This window comes from Cheilinus undulatus, linkage group 14 (genome assembly GCF_018320785.1).
Source record: "Cheilinus undulatus linkage group 14, ASM1832078v1, whole genome shotgun sequence".
In the NCBI taxonomy this organism is placed as follows: Eukaryota; Metazoa; Chordata; class Actinopteri; order Labriformes; family Labridae; genus Cheilinus; species Cheilinus undulatus.
Window position 1 is genome coordinate 13,744,360 of NC_054878.1, and position 17,488 is coordinate 13,761,847.

Sequence of the window (17,488 nt, forward strand, 5' to 3'; positions counted from 1 at the left end):
TTATCCATGGATGGCTCTGCAGGTACAGTGCTTAACAAATTTATTAGACCACCTGTCATATTTGTCTCAGAGACCATCCAGCATCATGAAGTGCTTTAATGCGGACTCTTTCATTTTCAGTGAGCTCTCAACATTTTACCGTTTTGAACAGGAATGAGGAATTTCAAACTGAATTCACCTTTTTATATCCAAATTTGAGCTGGCTCACTGGGCTTCTCTGAGGAGTCAGGAATTAATCAAGCATAACATTCAAGCACTAAAACTCATTTTTATGTTCAGGAATGCAAGTAAATAACTATAATTTGACATATTTATCAAGAAATAATAATATGCTTTACCATTTTTTCAGTTTTTTTGTAAATCAGTAAATTTGAAAATTCATGGATAACAATAATAATTATATTTTAGCATTAAAAATATCATTTTGGTGAAAGAGCTTCTACATATTGGTGTATTAACCACTACAGAAACATAAAAAATGATTTTGGTAATTACCAATGCTGTTAATATAGGGCAGCTGTGGCATAAACCTTACTTCGGTTATGGTTAGGGTGGTCTAATAAATTTGTTAAGCACTGTATGTCACGACTCAGGCCTAACCTTTTGCCTCATGGCCCCTTATTTTGAAATTATTGTGAGCTTCAAATTAGATGGCTGCACTGAGAATGCAAATAAGATCTTGCAGAAGCAGACAGTCAGGCCTTGGATGGTCCCAGACAGCTAGTGCTTATTATGATGTAATCAACAGGAGGATTAACAATGATTTTTATAAGACAAAGACATAGCCCAGTCGGGATGTAAAACAGGTACAAACTTGGCATGTGTGGGATGAGACAAAACACATGCTCCTGAAAAAGTTAGCTTTTCTTCAATAAAGCACCTCTACCTGCAAAAATCAAACACGCTACAGAGAAATACACCACATTTTGCAGTTGGAACATTCACTGCAGTATTTTACAGTCACTTAAGTACAACCCCATTTCCAAAAAAGTTGGGGCACTGTGTAAAATGTTATTAGAAACAAAATGCAATCATTGTCAAATCTCATAAACCCATTTTTTATTCACAATAGAACATAGACAACATATCATATGTTGGTACTAAGACATTTAAACATTACATTAGACATTTAAGCTCATTTTAAATTTGACAGCAGCATCACATCTTAAAAAAGGTAGGGACAGGGCAACAAACAGCTGGAAAAGTAAGTAGCACTAATGAAAAACAGCTGAAAGAGTATTTTGCAACTAATTTGGTTAATGGGCAACAGGTCAGAAACATGACTGGGTATAAAAAGGACAGTTTAGAGAGGCAGGGTCTCTCAGGAGTAAAGATGGGCAGAGGTTCACAAATCTTTGAAAAACTGTGTCTAAATATTGTAGAACAATTTCAGGAAAATGCTCCTCAGCGTAAAATTGCAAATACTTTAATTATCCCACCACCTACAGTACATTATATCATCAAAAGATTCAGAGAAACTTTTACATTTTTATTTTTAGTTTAGGACAATCTAAAATAGTTAGGTTTGCTAAACCTTTAAACATAGTTTCTATGAACTTAAAAAATTTACATTTACCTAATTTAAAAAAAAAAAAAATTAATTGATTCAACTCAAACTGTTTCGTGTGATTGATCACTTCATTTTTTCTTAAGTTCAACCAATGTTTTACCTTTTTCAGTGTAGGTAAAAGCACAGGAACACATGAAAAATTAACCTAAAAAATGACACTCTGAAACACTGCACTAAAAAATCATGCCATAGAAGCCATATGCAGCATTTACTTTTTAGCATTTATCAATTTAGTAGTAGCCATTGTTACATAAAATATGTTCATTAAATTAAAAAAACAAAACAAAACAAAAAAAAACTATTAACTGAGATTCTGGATCTTTGGTTATAAGTTGGGGCTTCTTTCAACCTTCCTAACCTAGCTACAGGCCTGCTTCCTTGGTGTTCTCTTCATATTTACCGAGCAAACAAGCCATGCCAATGTGAAGTGATTTTGATTCTGATCAACCCTGACACACAAACACTTGTGAAACAAGCATGAACTTTGAGTAAAGACAAACTGGCAGCAAGAGGGAAGAGGCCCTCACAGATGCAGCCAGGCACAGCATGCTCAGGTCTGTGTGTTTAGACTTTGAAGAGCGGACTCTACGCTGGATTGTTGTGAATGGGTGATTGGAGGAGATAGACATAAAGCTGTGGAAAACATTCAGCTGAAAATGATGTCCTGTTAGTCTGGTAAGAATTTTCAGCAGGAGCCAAAGTCTGGAAAACAGAGAGCAGATGCCATTTATGATATTTTCAACTTTAAAACAAGAAACGCTCCCAGTTTAGAGTTTTTCTTATGCTGTACTCACTGAGACTGAGTCAACACATAGGCGGGTATTTTTGAAAACAGGGTTTTCAGTTCACTCTGGCCTTTGTACAAAGCAAGCAGCATTTTTAGGTGACCTTTGGAAAAACTGCTTCCAGGGAGAAGATTTTTAGAGATTCTGTTTTGGCATTTGTGTGTAGAAGGAGGAAAACTGGTGAATTTATTTTATTTCCAACCTGCAAAAAAGAAAGGTTTGACCTTCTGTTAATAGTAATAAAAGGTAAAATAAATGGTAGAGTTTTTCCTATTCTGATACCAGTATTGGAAATCCATCCGGTACTGCTTAAAATGCAGGAATTAGTATTGGCAAGTACACGAGTTTATGCACCGATCAGATACAGTTTGGTTTAGCTTTACATTTAGCTTCGTTTAGCCATGATAAATGATAGCACCATAAACCAGAAATCAATTCCTCTTCACTGCTAGGAAGCACTGCATGCACGGGCTACCGTTTTTAGAGCAGCGAAGAAGAGCCAAAGGACCCACTGCAGCAGCAAAGAATGGTGGCTGTGTGACAGTTTTAACTTTTGAACCATAAAGTGTTGCTTCTTGTTTTTCCTCTTGAAGCTAGCTGGTGTGCTTTCCCATTGACACTACTGATGCCTCTGAATCCCTGGTGGCAGCATTTTCAATGAGCCTGGAACTCGTGTGACTTTTCGGAACTTTAATGATTAAATCCCCACCAGTAAACCCGATATTAAACATCTTTTTATCCATTTTAATCAAATTACGATCATTTCCTACCACTAGCTTGAATGCTCACCATCATATTGTTTACCCTTTGTGAGGGTCTGTCAGCCAATGGGAGGCTGTTCCCTAATGACTGCCCGAATAGAGCATAATGGAACAAGAGACAGAGCCTGTCCCCCCCCGTATTACCAATTTTAATATTTAGCAGTAAAACTCAATAACCACATTATGATTCTACTTGTTGCGCCACGTTCTGAGTCAAATATAGGTTTAAAATAATTGCTAGTCAGCCCAGAAGGTTCGGATCAGTACTCGGTATCAGCTGATACCCAATACCTTGGTGTCAGAATCTGTATCCAGAAGGAAAATATGGATGCGAAACTTCTGTAATAAATAGGATTTTTCTATCAATCATGTATAGGGCCTACTTAAAATCTAAATTTTTTTTCTGAACTAAAATTGATAAACCTTTGCCTGCACAATGAAAGACATACTGCTGTAGACATGGCATAAGAAAAATGTATGTTTTTAGTTTTGGTGTGAATGAGGGGATGATTTTGAGGATGTGGCATGTGTGCACAGGATTATTTTTCAAAATGGAGACATGATGAACCCTTTCATTTCAAAACTTCCTGCTAATGTGTGGACTAGACTTGACGCTGTAAAAGTGTGTTAAAGATTTGGGAATTTTGTACCACTTTCTTAACAAACCGTAGAAGTCTGCTCCAAAATGTTGGGTCTGAAACCATCCCTTTTTCCAGGAAATCCCCCCCTAGTTCATCTTTACATTGCCTAGAAAAATGTCACCCAGCAGATGAAATGCTAACCAGATGTTGAGCTGCACTGGCAGAGGGTGTCCTCTAACTCATAATGACTCCATATTACACAAGCTGAAGCGATGCGGCTCACACGTGCCTCTGCTGTATTTGCTTTAAGCTCTCCAAGTGAAGGCGAAGTATCTCTGCTGATTGTAGAAGTCACTAGTTTCCGCAAGAGGATGGAAAAATATCAGGATCATGCAAGAAAAACAACCATGACATTCCAGAGGAGGGACGAGGCTTTAACGCTACAGATTTGTGATTATCATGCCTGTGTGTAATTAGTAGAAAATTGCTAATAATCAAAATATGTCTAGTGTTTACTTTTGTAACTGGATCACATGCCCTCTAAAGATGAGGACGTGAGTCATTAAAAGCTGAAAGTAATGACATTAGGTTACATTAAATAAATCTCACACACATAAAAGGAGTACAGACTTTTTTTTATAAATCATAGACAGTGATACATCAACAATGTGTTGGTATAGACCATATAAAAGCACAATTTGCACAATAACACTAAACTCAGCATCACTTACTCGCTATACTTGTTCATTATTGATAAATCAATTGACAAGAAATGAGAAAAACAAAAATTGCACAGAATTTTCACAAAATTCATTCATAAATCACTGGATATCAATGTGTATTTACATAAAGTGTATGATAAAACAGCATAAATGCAGTGTTTTTATGTCTCCGCACTGAGCCAGCAGGCTGTCCTTGAACACTATAATGATTATAAATACATCTCCTCAAAACCTTCATATAAAGTCTGTCATATTTCCTTTGATTTCAAGTTGATTTTGTGTATATATCATTACAGATACTTAAAAGATTGGTGTTTATTTTCTTGTATTTGAGATTTTACCTTAACAATTTTTCTCTCAACAGTCCGTTTTTTCCAGCCTGTCCCTTCAATTACAAAGGACTCTAAGAGAGACGAAGTGGGGCTCATATTTCAGAAACACTTGATATCCTCCAACAACTGCAACCATAAAATCGTCACAGCCCAAATTGTGAAAACAGCTGAACTTGGCAGCAGATATTGAATCCTGGACTTCCCTGTTAAATATCCAAACAGATCTGTCCACAAACACCTCAAGGCCTCTTCTCTCCCACCTGAACCTGTCATGCTTTGCTACCTTGAGCTGGTGTTTGGCTCATGTGTTCAGGCTCTGGTTCTCTTCAGGACTTGCCTTCTGGCAGACCGGTTGGTGGTAAGTATGTCCGCAGCACTTCTTCAGGTGGATTGGCACCTCTTCCTGGCTTCCTCTTCCTCCTTTTCTAAACTTATCCTTGTCTCTACGGGCTTGAGAAGTCCCGCTGCTGCCCTTTGAAGAGACCGTCTGGCCTCTGAAGAGCTGAGCTCGCTGTTGACAGAGACCCACCTTGCTTAGGAGGATGAAAATGTCCCCCCTGAAGGCCTTGGTGAAGATGGCGTAGAGGAAAGGGTTGGCACAGGAATTCAGAGGGTAGAACAGCACTAATAATATTTTGGAGTTGGACACAGTGATGAGGGGCCGGTCTAGGACTGCAGACATGGCGTAGAAGGAGATAGGCGCCATGCACAAGAAGTCAGTGAAGATTAGGACAGCCATGCGCTTGGCGATGTTTGTATCCTTTGATCCAGATCGGTAGTGAGGGTTGTGAACTGCACAGTAGATCTTGATGTAGCAAGCACAGATCACCAGAAAGGCCAGGATGTTGAGAACCAGCACAGACAGGATGTAGACCTGCGCCCCTGTGGAGGTGGTGTCCATTGGGAGACAAATGCTGACCCGCTGGTAACTGCTCACCCCGACCAGAGGGAACAATGCCAAAAGGAGGCAGAAGACCCAGCCGCCGAGCATCACAGCTGCCGCATGGTGCAGACGAAGCTTACGATCCAGGCGCATCGCAAAGGTAATGGCATACCACCTCTCCAAAGTGATCACAGTCAAGGTGTACACTGAGAGCTCACTGGCAAATACCGTGAAAAACCCGGCAAGTCCACATCCAGGGCCTGTCTGCCAATCTATGGCATGGTTGAAGTACTCTGATCGTGTGTGGAGGTCTACAGAAGCGATAAGCAGCAGGTAAATCCCCATGCATAGGTCTGCAAAGGCCAGGTGACACATGAGGAAGCGGGAGACTGATAGCTTGTAGTGGCTGGTGAGCAGCACCAACAGAACCACAACATTTCCTAAAACAGCCAGCAGACTCACAAACCACACAGACACTCGCAGGAAGCCAAACCCCATTATGTCCTCACAAGGATTGAACTCATCAGGGACTGGTGCACACACCACTTCTTCCCCCTCCTCACACACCACATAATAGATGTGACTGTTAAAGTACTGGCTGGTATCCTCTTGGGGGTTCTTGAGAGTCTCTCCGAAACCCACATCCTCATCTGGCAGACCCCCGAAGTACGCGTGGTAATGGAGGCTGCCGTGGAAGTCACCTCTCCCCCAGTCTTGATGCAGCTCTTTGTGGACGCCGTCGTTTTGCTCATCGTCTGGGACTGTTTCGACCGCACTGTCTCCTTCAAGGGAGGGCATGCTGAGGGGTCCCACAGAGCGCTTGTGATGCTGATCTTGGAAAGCAGTCAGGTTACACATCATGTACTCCAAATAGCTGAAAAGACACAAAATAAAGGTTTAATTTATTAACAATGTGAATTTGTTCAGGGTGATTTATTTTATTTTAAGAGTTGATAATTTCTAGTTTCACTGACCAGGCACCATTTAGACCATTTTAGAAGTACTGATTTAGCAAAAGTATCGTCAAAAAAAAACAAAAAAAAAACAACCCTGATATTTTACACTGGCTCTAGAGTGTGTGCTTTGGTAATCACTTATGCAATTGCCTTGTCATATTTTTCATCCACTTTGAGGATTAACAGACTGGCGATTGACAGGCTACCAGTCTAGGGTTTACCCTGCCTCTCGCCCAATGACAGCTGTGATAGGCTCCAGCACACCTGCTACTCCTAACGGGATAAGCGGTATAGAAAATGGATGGATGGACAGTTAGCATTAAGTGTTTTCCAGCTGTTAACCTCTTTGGAGATAATTTGACACAAAGAGCAGCACTGTAACAAACACTGCACTAAAACTGCCAGTAATTAATTGGTCCCAAGCAGTAAAAATGCCATATTTGCAACACTATTTCAGTTAGTTTGGATGCCAAGCCCTTCTAGGTAAAATGAACCTTGCATCTTCAACCAAACCATGACACAACCACTTAGGTCACAATTTAGGACATACAACACTGGTGCAACAGGCTGCTGGCTTCTTCTCTCACCAGCTCTATGTGCCAAATCAAATAAATAATACGTCCAGTAGAGGAAAAGAGATTGACTGTTTTGAAGAGTCATTACTAGTCGGGCTCAACCTTCTTCCTAAAATAACAAAAATGAGTGGCACTAATTATAGCAGCCCTGTAAAAAGTTGAAGGTAAACACGTCTAAGAGTTCATTCAATCCCTGCCAGAGTCCACACCATACAAGTGCTTCTACTCGGTCACTGTGTTACTTCATCCAAAAACATAGACAACAAGAGCTGTCTATTGCACTCTGTTTGTCTCTTATACTGTTCATTTGTCTATCCACTTGACTTTTATGACTCTCTTAAGTACCTTCAATGAATTCACAATAAGACTGAAATAAAAAGCTCACCTCTGCCTCTTCTTGAGGTTTTTAAAGCCGCAGCAGTGGCTAGGGTAGGTGAGGTTGGCGATGCTGAGGTTCTTGAATGTTTTAATGGGTGGAAGTTTCTTGAGGGCCCAGGCGTTGCGCGCCTTCAGCTCCCGGAGAGAGCCCAAACCTGTGGTTGGCAGGGAGGTGACCCCCGTGCCTGATACATCCCTTAAAGACAGAAAAAAAAACATATCCAGATGATACATCATAGATTGAATTAAACTGTCTCCATGCAGGCCTGTCAATTGCCAAGCCAGTCAATTTGAATACTAGTTTTCAGCTATATAAGGAGTATTAGCAGGAAAGTAATGATGCAGTTCTGGATAAAATGAGTGGTAGACAAAAAGGTGTATATGTACTGTATGTGAAAGCTACATTTATGTCATTTATGTTATGACAAGGGCAACAACTCAGTGGCTATTGCACCTCAAAGCAGCCACAATAACGTTACTTCAGCTGTGGGAAGAACCATCAGTAAGAGGACAGCACTGAATTATTCATGGAGGAGGGGTTTCTCTCTGGCTGGATTCTATAGTTTTTAAGTTAACAGAGGTTACATTTGAGTTCATCAGCTTATTAGGACTGACACTAGACAACCATCAATTGGTAAGACCAGGGGTGTAGCCAGAAAGAATATTACACAGGGCCCCCCTTAACCAGCTAGCCAAGCATCAAGTGTTGTATCATTTTTACAAATGTCTATGCATTTTAATGTATTTTTGAACAATAAATTCCCAATTTATCAGCAATATTTTGACTGTGGTTAAATCATATTACTTGCATTATTTGGCAGTGCTGGACTATACCATTTGGACATTTTTAAGCCAGGAGCAGGGGCGCCCCAGTACTGTATTTTTTTCTGTTTGATCCAAACTTCAGTCTGTTGAGGGACTCATTTAGTCACTTTTGATTCAATATTGACACTAATTACTCAGAAAAAAATAAAAATAAAAACACACTTTTCATTGCAGGCCTCTCAGGGCCCCCCACCCCACCCAACTGTGGGCCCAGGTAATCAGTACCCTTTCTCCCCCCCGTGCTTCAACCATGGGTAAGACTCCAATTCAATGTGAAATGCCTCATTTCAACATAGTTCAAATTTGGCAGATTGTTGGTTAACTATTTGTTGTATCAGTTTGTTGTTGGTGTTTTCTGTAGACTCTCTTACTTGGCTGCTGTATGTTCATAGCTAATGTGCTAACAGGCTTACTCATTATGCTTGAACAACTTACATACAGATAAATTAAATCTGTCTTTTCTCAGTCAATTTTTAAGGTTTGGTTGTGTAATTTGTGTGAACAAACAGGCAGTAACAGGTTAAAGGCAACTTGGGTTTACTGTCAGGCTTGGTTTCGCTAACCTGCGGCAATCTTCAGCTTTGTAACGTTAGCGCATCATATCAGCTGACTACAATTCTTGTTCTTTGACAACTGAACATCAATTTTACCTGTTGTAAAAAGTTGGTTCTCAGAGCCCACAATGCTAAAACCCATTACCATAAAACCTCGGCAGTGCGTCAACTGTTTTCGTCTGAGCGATCCCAAGGGGCAAACTTCCTAAAACAAATGAAACTGTTGCGACCTACGTATTAACCCATGACTTGGTGACTTAGGCCCCGCTTACATTTTGCATTAGCAATGTGTTTTTGCACATTTGGATACAAAGTAACTGCACTCTATACGAGCATTCATATTATACATTAATAATACATCTTCAGTGACAACCTGATATTTGAACTCACTACCCTGGTTTGCAAACAACAGCTGGTACACCATTTCCATAGCTCTCTTATGACTTGAGTATCAAAGTAAAGCTGTGGCCAATGGGGGGCAATAGGGGCAAATTAGCCCAGACTATGAGACTAGCAGTGCTTCTTTTTCCCTCATCCTGCATAAACATGCTTTTAAAGGACATGGTGATATGTTATTTATCAAATAACCTTGTTGGGTACTGGTTACATTGAAATGACAGCTCTATTTAAGACAAGAAGTTGCAAGGGAGTCACAGGCTGGCTTGTTTTGCGAGCAGTGGGAGTTGGCTTCTGGCAATGTTATTTCAGTTTTTTTGTTATTAAGATATTAATTGATACCAACTGAAGAGCCATTTGAGAGCTGACAGACAGCTTATTACTGAGATAAGCCAAAAAGTCCAGATTTCTAAAAACAATTCCCATCACTCCACGTGAGGCAGGATGACATAAAGCCTAGCGGGATACAACAGATTGTGCAAGTTGACAGGTTGGTCTTTAATGGGTGCCACTATGCATTGTGTCTACACAACCAATCCAGTGCAGATTAGCACATCCCAGACCACCTCTGTACGAAGTCCAAGCTACTGGAGTTCAAACGGATTTCAGTACACACTGAGATTCATCCTCACAAAGTACTAAGAATTACCACTTGGACCCTAAATGCCTAAAACAGATCTAAATCTGTTTTAATGCACTGTAAACAGGGCAGTAGGGTGTAATAAGGATTGTGGCTTTCTAATTAACATAGAACATACAAAGGCTTAAACGCTCTCCATACAGAACAGCAAAATTCCACCACTGTATGACCTTAAAATAAGCTTTCAGTAAATAAAATCTGTAATTACTGACTTTGATACGATGCTTTATCAGTCTGCAGCTCATGCACATAGGGCATACAAGGGCAGGGTCTTTCCAGACAGAAAGCTAGAAAAGCTTAACTTTTATCACTCTTGTTGAGACTCAACTTCACTATAAAGTGGAAGAAGTGTTCACTCCCAATCCAGCTCATCATCTTCGTGTTGGCAGAGCTTAGCTTCCTCAGAAATGATGAGTGAACAGATCCGTGCAGCAGAGAGTGAAGCTGCAGACAGCTTCTCTCCACAATCAGACAAAAAACAAGAGCCAACTGCCAAACTTTATGGTCCTTTTTCATTTTAATATCAGAACAACATGCTTTGAAAGAGCAGAGAGTGGTGCTATGAGTGGCCATAACTCATTCTTAGTGAATTTGCCATATATAATAAGGAAATACTTTGAAAATGTGGGAACAAATTCCTTATAAAGAAATGCCTTCATCAATGTGTTCATAAGGGTGTTTAATAAAACGCATTAAAAGGTTAAATTCAACACCTGTGGGAAAATCAATGCGAGCTGCTGAAGGTAGGGGATACTGAGAGGAAAAATTTCAAAATGCTTTCTCTCTGCCTTAGATGGCCTGTGAGAGATCAAATGTTTTTTAAGGGTTCTAAATACGCTGCAAGCACTAATTTTGCACCATGCCATAATAATAAAAAATGGCGATGCACTTTTACCTTCTCAGTGCAAAATTCTATTTGAAAATTAAACTTTGGTGTTTTGTTAAAGTAATTACCAAATAAACTACTTTCTGGAAACTGCTGTAGTTGGTTGGCATTCACAGAGAATGAGGGAGTGTGGAGTGGAAGGGCCAGGCAAGCTCCAACCATGGTCACAGATGGCTAGCAAACACTAGCTGGCCTGGTTTGAATACTTCCACTCACACATTACAGGTACAGTTATTTATATTTATATATTTTGCATCTTGCAAAATATAGTACCACAGAGGGGACCAAATAAAAGATACTGTTTAAAAAAAAAAAAACACTGGTTGCCAAGGTTACTGCCAGGAATGAATCCCAGAACACACCGGCACTGTCAAACTTGCATCCAAATCATCGTCCCCATTACCTGCTATATACAAACCCACACCTGTGGCACCGGGATGCCACGCAACGTGGCAGTTTATGCTGCTGCTCAATTCAAATTTTTTTCCTGAGAGGACAGCTGCTTTTTACATGTTGGCTGCCAAGTAGCATCTCTATTTGAGAGCACAGAAGAAGAAAGCTTTTTTTTTAATACTGAGTGAGGTAGAGAGTTGAGCCCCAAGTGGGCTCTCAGCCCTAGTCCAGTGGCTGGTGGGGAGTTTGACCATTGATGTGCTGCTGCCAATGTAAGCTGGGGGAGGCAATCGAGGTGTGTTTTAGGCTTGAGGGTTGCAAACCAAAATCTTACCATCAGATGTAGCTAATATTTCCAGTTTTACACACTGTACTTTTTAACACCCTTCATGCATTTAGGACCCTTTATTTTCTTCATTGCTAGCTGATTGCCTCACACCAATATTTACTGACTTACAGTGGTTTGTCTATTGTGCCTAGTCTATATTTGACCCTTTATTTTCTTCATTGCTAGCTGATTGCCTCACACCAATATTAACTGACTTACAGTGGTTTGTCTTGGTTTCTTTAAGGCTTTCTGTAGTCACAGTAGTCTAAAATTGACCCTTTATTTTCGACAAAATACAACACATCTATCCACATGACACAGGACATTTTAATGTCACAAGTATGATTATTACTGATTTTTAATCAAAAAGAATTTCTTTGGGTATAACAGTCTATCAGTATGGATATAAGCATCAGTTCTCTATCTCTGCACACTAGCTTCATCAGTCGAGGCCCAGAGACGCCATCATATAAGCTCAGACAGACAACCACCATAGACTACCCATCTCTGCTTGCATATGCAGAACCAATTAACTGAGACTAAGAAACCTCATAGAGTCTAAATCTGTCCAGGTCACCACGAAGTCAAATCATGCACACATCAAGCACAGACAACTCTGACTAACGTTTAAGATGTGTCTGGTATCTCCTTTGCCAGGCCAAACAAACAGATAACTAGGAAAGCACTCGGAGAGCACAGACCTCCGCCATCAGCCCTATCTCCCAACAGTAAAGAATCCTTTAAAAAAAATTCCTGGATCCAGACAGTGATCTGGATCACTCCCAAAACCTAATCAGTTCTTCCTTATGCCATTTGTGACATTTCCTGAAAATGTAATCAAAATCCGTCCATAACTTTTTGAGTTATGTTGCTAACAATCTAACTAACAAACAAACTAACTACCTCCTTGGTGAAGGTAATAACAAATCAAACTGATTCAAAACTTTGCAACTTGTTTGCTGAAGAAAGCAACAAATAACTTTTTAAACTATTGAACAAGCTGCAACTGTTACTGATAAATGAAGCCAATGTAGAAGTGCAAAAACCTGCAGAGTCTGTATGAGACTGGCAACAAAAAACATGACTCCCTATTCTGCTCATTTTAACAGCAAAATTAAGCCTGGTAAAAAATATAGTGGATGAATATTTTTCAAACGGATCTGTTCTAATGATTATATGAAACCTACGAGTTTTGCATAACAAAGTGTAATTGGAGGCATCGTTGGTTTGACTGACTAGTTGTTTACCACAAGGCTCACTCATCTCAACTCTTACTAGACCGGCTGAAAATGAGGTCAAATCAGCACTTCCGGTTTTGCATCCACCATAATCAGGCTCCACGATATGCTTTCAGGAACCAACGAGTGACTTCACGGTGACTACATCCATGTCTTTGCCAGACTACGCTCTGAAACAGACCAGCAAAGCTTTGTAGGGAGCTAGACATGAGACCATGGAGTTCATCGAAGGATTAAATAACACCATCCATCTGTTTCCTAGAATATAATCCTCCCTTCTTTATTATCTTTAAACAATTACATGTGGTATTTCTTATATTAGTCTGTCATGCAAAAGCAAGTTCAACCTCATCGTGACAAAGATATGCAACATCTTGAGTGATCCCATTATCAGGACATTATGTCAGCCCCCCCCCCCCCTCCAGGGGCCGTGTAGAGGTCAAGTTTCTTTTGCTTTCTTTAGTTCCCTAACCCATTAAGCTCTTAGTCATAGCATCTGCAGATTAATTTGATTAAATATAAGAATCACAAGCCAAACATTTCTAGATTTGCCAAGTCCTAATAGTTCTTTTTTAGTCCTCTCTTCTGCCCTTTTCCCCTCTCATGGGGAGGATTGTGTAAGGCAGTGAATAAAAGAAGCTGAGAGTCTATGATTGGTCTGATTTTGTCATTCGCAGATGTTTCACCCATGACCTCATGGAGGTGACCGAACTGAGGACATGTCCCTCAGAGGATGAAGTCCTGCACACACGTTTACCTAACACTAAACTTAATGGCTTCATCCCAGCAGCTAGACATCTGTGGAAGAAGGTTTTAGCATCAAACACCTGTAAAAACGGGAAGTGAGCTTTAAAAACCCTGAGAGCATCAAAGAGAAGACGACAGTATCAAAGACATGTTGGATGTTTTTCCCTTACACGCTCGCACACAATGTGTTTCAGGTTTCTTGGTCAGAGACGCAGCTGTGGAGGAATGATTTCAACTCGTCATGATACTCTATCCACCTTCACAGACATGTCTGATGCAGTCTGCACATTTATGATGACAACATCTTTGAAATTGACCATGACAAGGTGTGAAGAATACAGCTACCAAACTTAGCCTTTTATTTTATTGACTGGTAAATGGCCTTGAGCATGCACAGTTCCTTCCAAGCCACCTGACAACTTAGAGTGGCTACACCACAGGTCATTCACACCCATTCATACACTGATGAAGGAGGCTGCTGCATAAAGAGGTCACCAGTAACTAGGTCAACTCAAATGCATTCCCAGTGCCTATATTCAGGCCGTCCTCAAAAACTGAGACCGTGCAAGAAGGAGACTAGTGAGAGAGGCCACCAAGACACCTATGAAGAAGCTTCAGCAGCTGCGATGGGAGAGACTCTGCATACAATAACTGTTGCCAGGTTCTTCACCAGTCAAAGCTATAGGAGAATGGCAAAGAAAAAGCCACTGCTGAAGAAAAATCACTCAAATCTAGACTACAGTTCGCTAAAAGGCATGTGGGTGACTCCATGGTCAAGTGGAAGAAAGTTCTTTGGTCTGATGAGACCTGAATGGTGATTTCTGGCAGAAAAGACACTTTATTTGGTGGACACCAAACACCAACATCACCATAAACCATCCCTACTGTGAAGCATGGTGGCAGCATTATGCTGTGGGGATGCTTCTCAGCAGCCAGCCCTGGAAGGATGGTAAAGGTAGAGAGTAAAATGAATGCAGCAAAAACAGGTAAATCCTGATAAACAGTCTTATTTATTTAGGAGAACTACGACTTGGGAGAAGATTTATTTTCCAGCAAGACAGTGGCCTGAAGCATACAGTGAAAGCTACACAGAAATGGTGTAGAGACAACAAGGTGAATGTTCTGGAGTGACAGAGTCAAAGCCCAGACCTCAATCCAAAAGGGAATTTGTGGCTGGATTTGAAAAGGGCTGTTCAGGCTTGATCCCTGCGCAACCTGACAGAGCTTGAGCAGTTTTACAAAGAAGAATGGAGTAAAATTGTAGTGTCAAGCCTGATTGAGACCTATCCACACAGACTCAGTGCTGTGATTGCAGCCAAAGCTGCATTTACTAAATACTGACTTGAAAGGGATGAATAATTCTGCAGTCACTTATTTTACATTAAATATTTTTATTTAATTGACATTAATATGGAGAAATCTGCTTTCACTTAAACATTTAAAAGTTTTTTTTGTATTTTCTGTGTCTAAAAAGCTCATTTATATTGACCATGATTGATTAATAAAAAAATAAAAGGGTAAAACAAACAAGGGAATGAATACTTTTTATAGGCACGGCAAAACACTGCAACATATTTTGAGTTCACATGTCTCTTTTTCCAAGATCACCTCTGCAAACGGACTCGAGCATGGTGTCTGAGTATGGTACGCTTGTGTTCACACTGATCGAATGAACTATGGACTAGTTAGCATCTGTGCCCTGTTCCTTCCTGTGGAAGTACACTTTAACCCAATGCATCAGGTTAGGTTTGAAAGCCCCTTTTATAAATTTAAGACATATTTGAGCATGATAATAACTTGTTTTAATAATAAACTGCATTGAGGGGCTCATATTTTTAACCTGTTCTGTACTTACAGAAGATTGGGGCCACTGATGGAGCCTGCAAAAGCCATGTCATCCATCCTGGTAAGGTATTTATTCCTGTGGAGGTCACTGTAAAAGAAAGCACAAAGTAAAGTTTATATGGAGAAAAGCTATCCTTCCTTCACAATTCAAACTGACTTGGAGAGCAAGGCATGCCATGATATTCTACCATTCCTCATCACTGCACAACTTTGTTTATTTTCTCCCATTTCAGATGTAAAACATGACAGAGAAGGTTTAAACCAGGTTGTTGATTTAAATTAGACCATAAAAGACATGGTGGCCTACTTCTTTAACACACTGCCCTCACTACACATCTCCCAGAATCCCTTAAATCTAATAAGGATAATTGACCTGTAAGGGGTGTGTTTTTCTTGGTCAGGCTGTGCTGGGATCAGTTCTCTCCTCGGAGAAGATCGACTGCCAGCATAAACACCAATGTGTGAAGTCTCACTAGTCACACACCAATGGCTTAATTTGACTTTTATAAGGATGTGTGTAGGTGTTGCAAAAGAAAAGGGGGTAATGCCATTAATATCTCATATCCTGAATATGTACGTAGGATTCCGGACCACAGGGTGACAATAAAAAGGAAAACATGTTGCGACAAAAGAGGGAAGAAATGCCTACCCACTCTCTCATCATTCATCCCACTGAGGTCATTGAATGTGAGTGTGAAATTGATTTCTTAAAGTCCGACACAGATTGAGGGCTCAGTGTCGCTAAGAGAACGAGAGTCAAACTCATAATGCAGACTTCCTGATACCCACTTTCGGAAACTTTTTTCCCGTGAGAGCTGCAGTGCTCTAATCAAGAGCTGGGCTTTGGCCACTTTTGAGTACATATGAGAAGAGGTTGAGTGGAACAGAGACCTGACTGTGATCCGACTGCTTTGTAGTGCAACTTTGGGCAAAGAAATACTCATGCCAGATGTCAGAAAGTATTTAATCCAGGCAGAATAACAAGAAGCCTTGACTGACCTCCGAATCCACTAATTTTACTGACCTAGTAAACTAAAACTGGGATTAGATTTTCATTTGAATAAAAAGCAGAAAGAGTAGGCAGAGGAACATTTGATGAATAATAAACAAAGGCCTATAATAACGCTTTACCACAGCTCCAATTCAGTTTGATAGGAACAGTGCTGGTTATGGTTATAAAGAAAAAACAGGCTTTGATACTTGCACATAATTAGCTGTCTTGCCAAGAGTGATGGTGGCAATAAATGAAAAATTAGCAGAAAGTCTAAGATTGATAGAAAACAGACGATGTCAGTAATCTTACATTAGATAAAATCCAGTATCATGTTTGATGTTTGTGACCAAAGCCTTGAAAGTTAATTCAAACTACATCAAGTTATAACTGTGGATAGACCTCCCACCGTTGTAGATTCAGAGGTGTAAAGTAACTAAGTACAAATACTTTGTTACCTTACTTAAGTAGAAATTTTGGGTATCTATACTTTACTGGAGTAATTATTTTTCAGCCTACTTCTTACTTCTACTCCTTACATTTTCAAGCAATTATCTGTACTTTCTACGTCTTACATTTGAAAAATAGCCTTGTTACTCCTATTTCATTTCAGCTTGTTTTCATTCGGGCTTGTCATCGTTCAAAAACACACAAATAAAAAAACCCAAAAACCTACCCAGATAAATTGCGCCAACCGGATAGAGTGAATTTGATTGTGGTTGGATGAGAAGTATATACAAAATACCATTCCGACACCCTATTGGTTTGTATGCAATCCATTGCACATGTGCACATGACACAAATCACGTCACACTCCAGCAAGGAAATAGCAGACATATGTAGCTTAGTACGAAGATGTCTGTGGCAGAGACTCAAGAGAACTCAGGAAAAATGTCCCAACCAAGCACCAGCGAGGAGGTTGGTAGTACACATATATGGTCCTTGAATGTATTTGCATTGTACTAAAATGCGTTCATTTTCAATGGGCATAAATGCAGCTGAAACAGGTGCATCCCAAATTTTTCAACATTAACATTTTAATATAACAGTGCACTATAGGCCCCTGTGGCTCGGCCTAAGCTTTTGTCCTTAATGGCAGTTT

The 17,488-nt window shown here is 40.1% G+C and overlaps 1 protein-coding gene across 1 annotated transcript in view; it reads right to left on the bottom strand.

The window, feature by feature from the left end:
• Positions 1–4,563: 4,563 nt before the first annotated feature.
• Positions 4,564–17,488, bottom strand: part of tshr (thyroid stimulating hormone receptor) — a 48,244-nt gene continuing 35,319 nt past the window's right edge. Inside the window, exons 8-10 of the mRNA XM_041806208.1 lie at positions 15,406–15,483; positions 7,551–7,739; positions 4,564–6,508 (exon numbers count right to left, since the gene is read on the bottom strand). Coding sequence (XP_041662142.1) covers positions 5,053–6,508; positions 7,551–7,739; positions 15,406–15,483 — 1,723 coding nt within the window. The 3' untranslated portion in view covers positions 4,564–5,052. The remainder of the gene's footprint in view (positions 6,509–7,550; positions 7,740–15,405; positions 15,484–17,488) is intronic.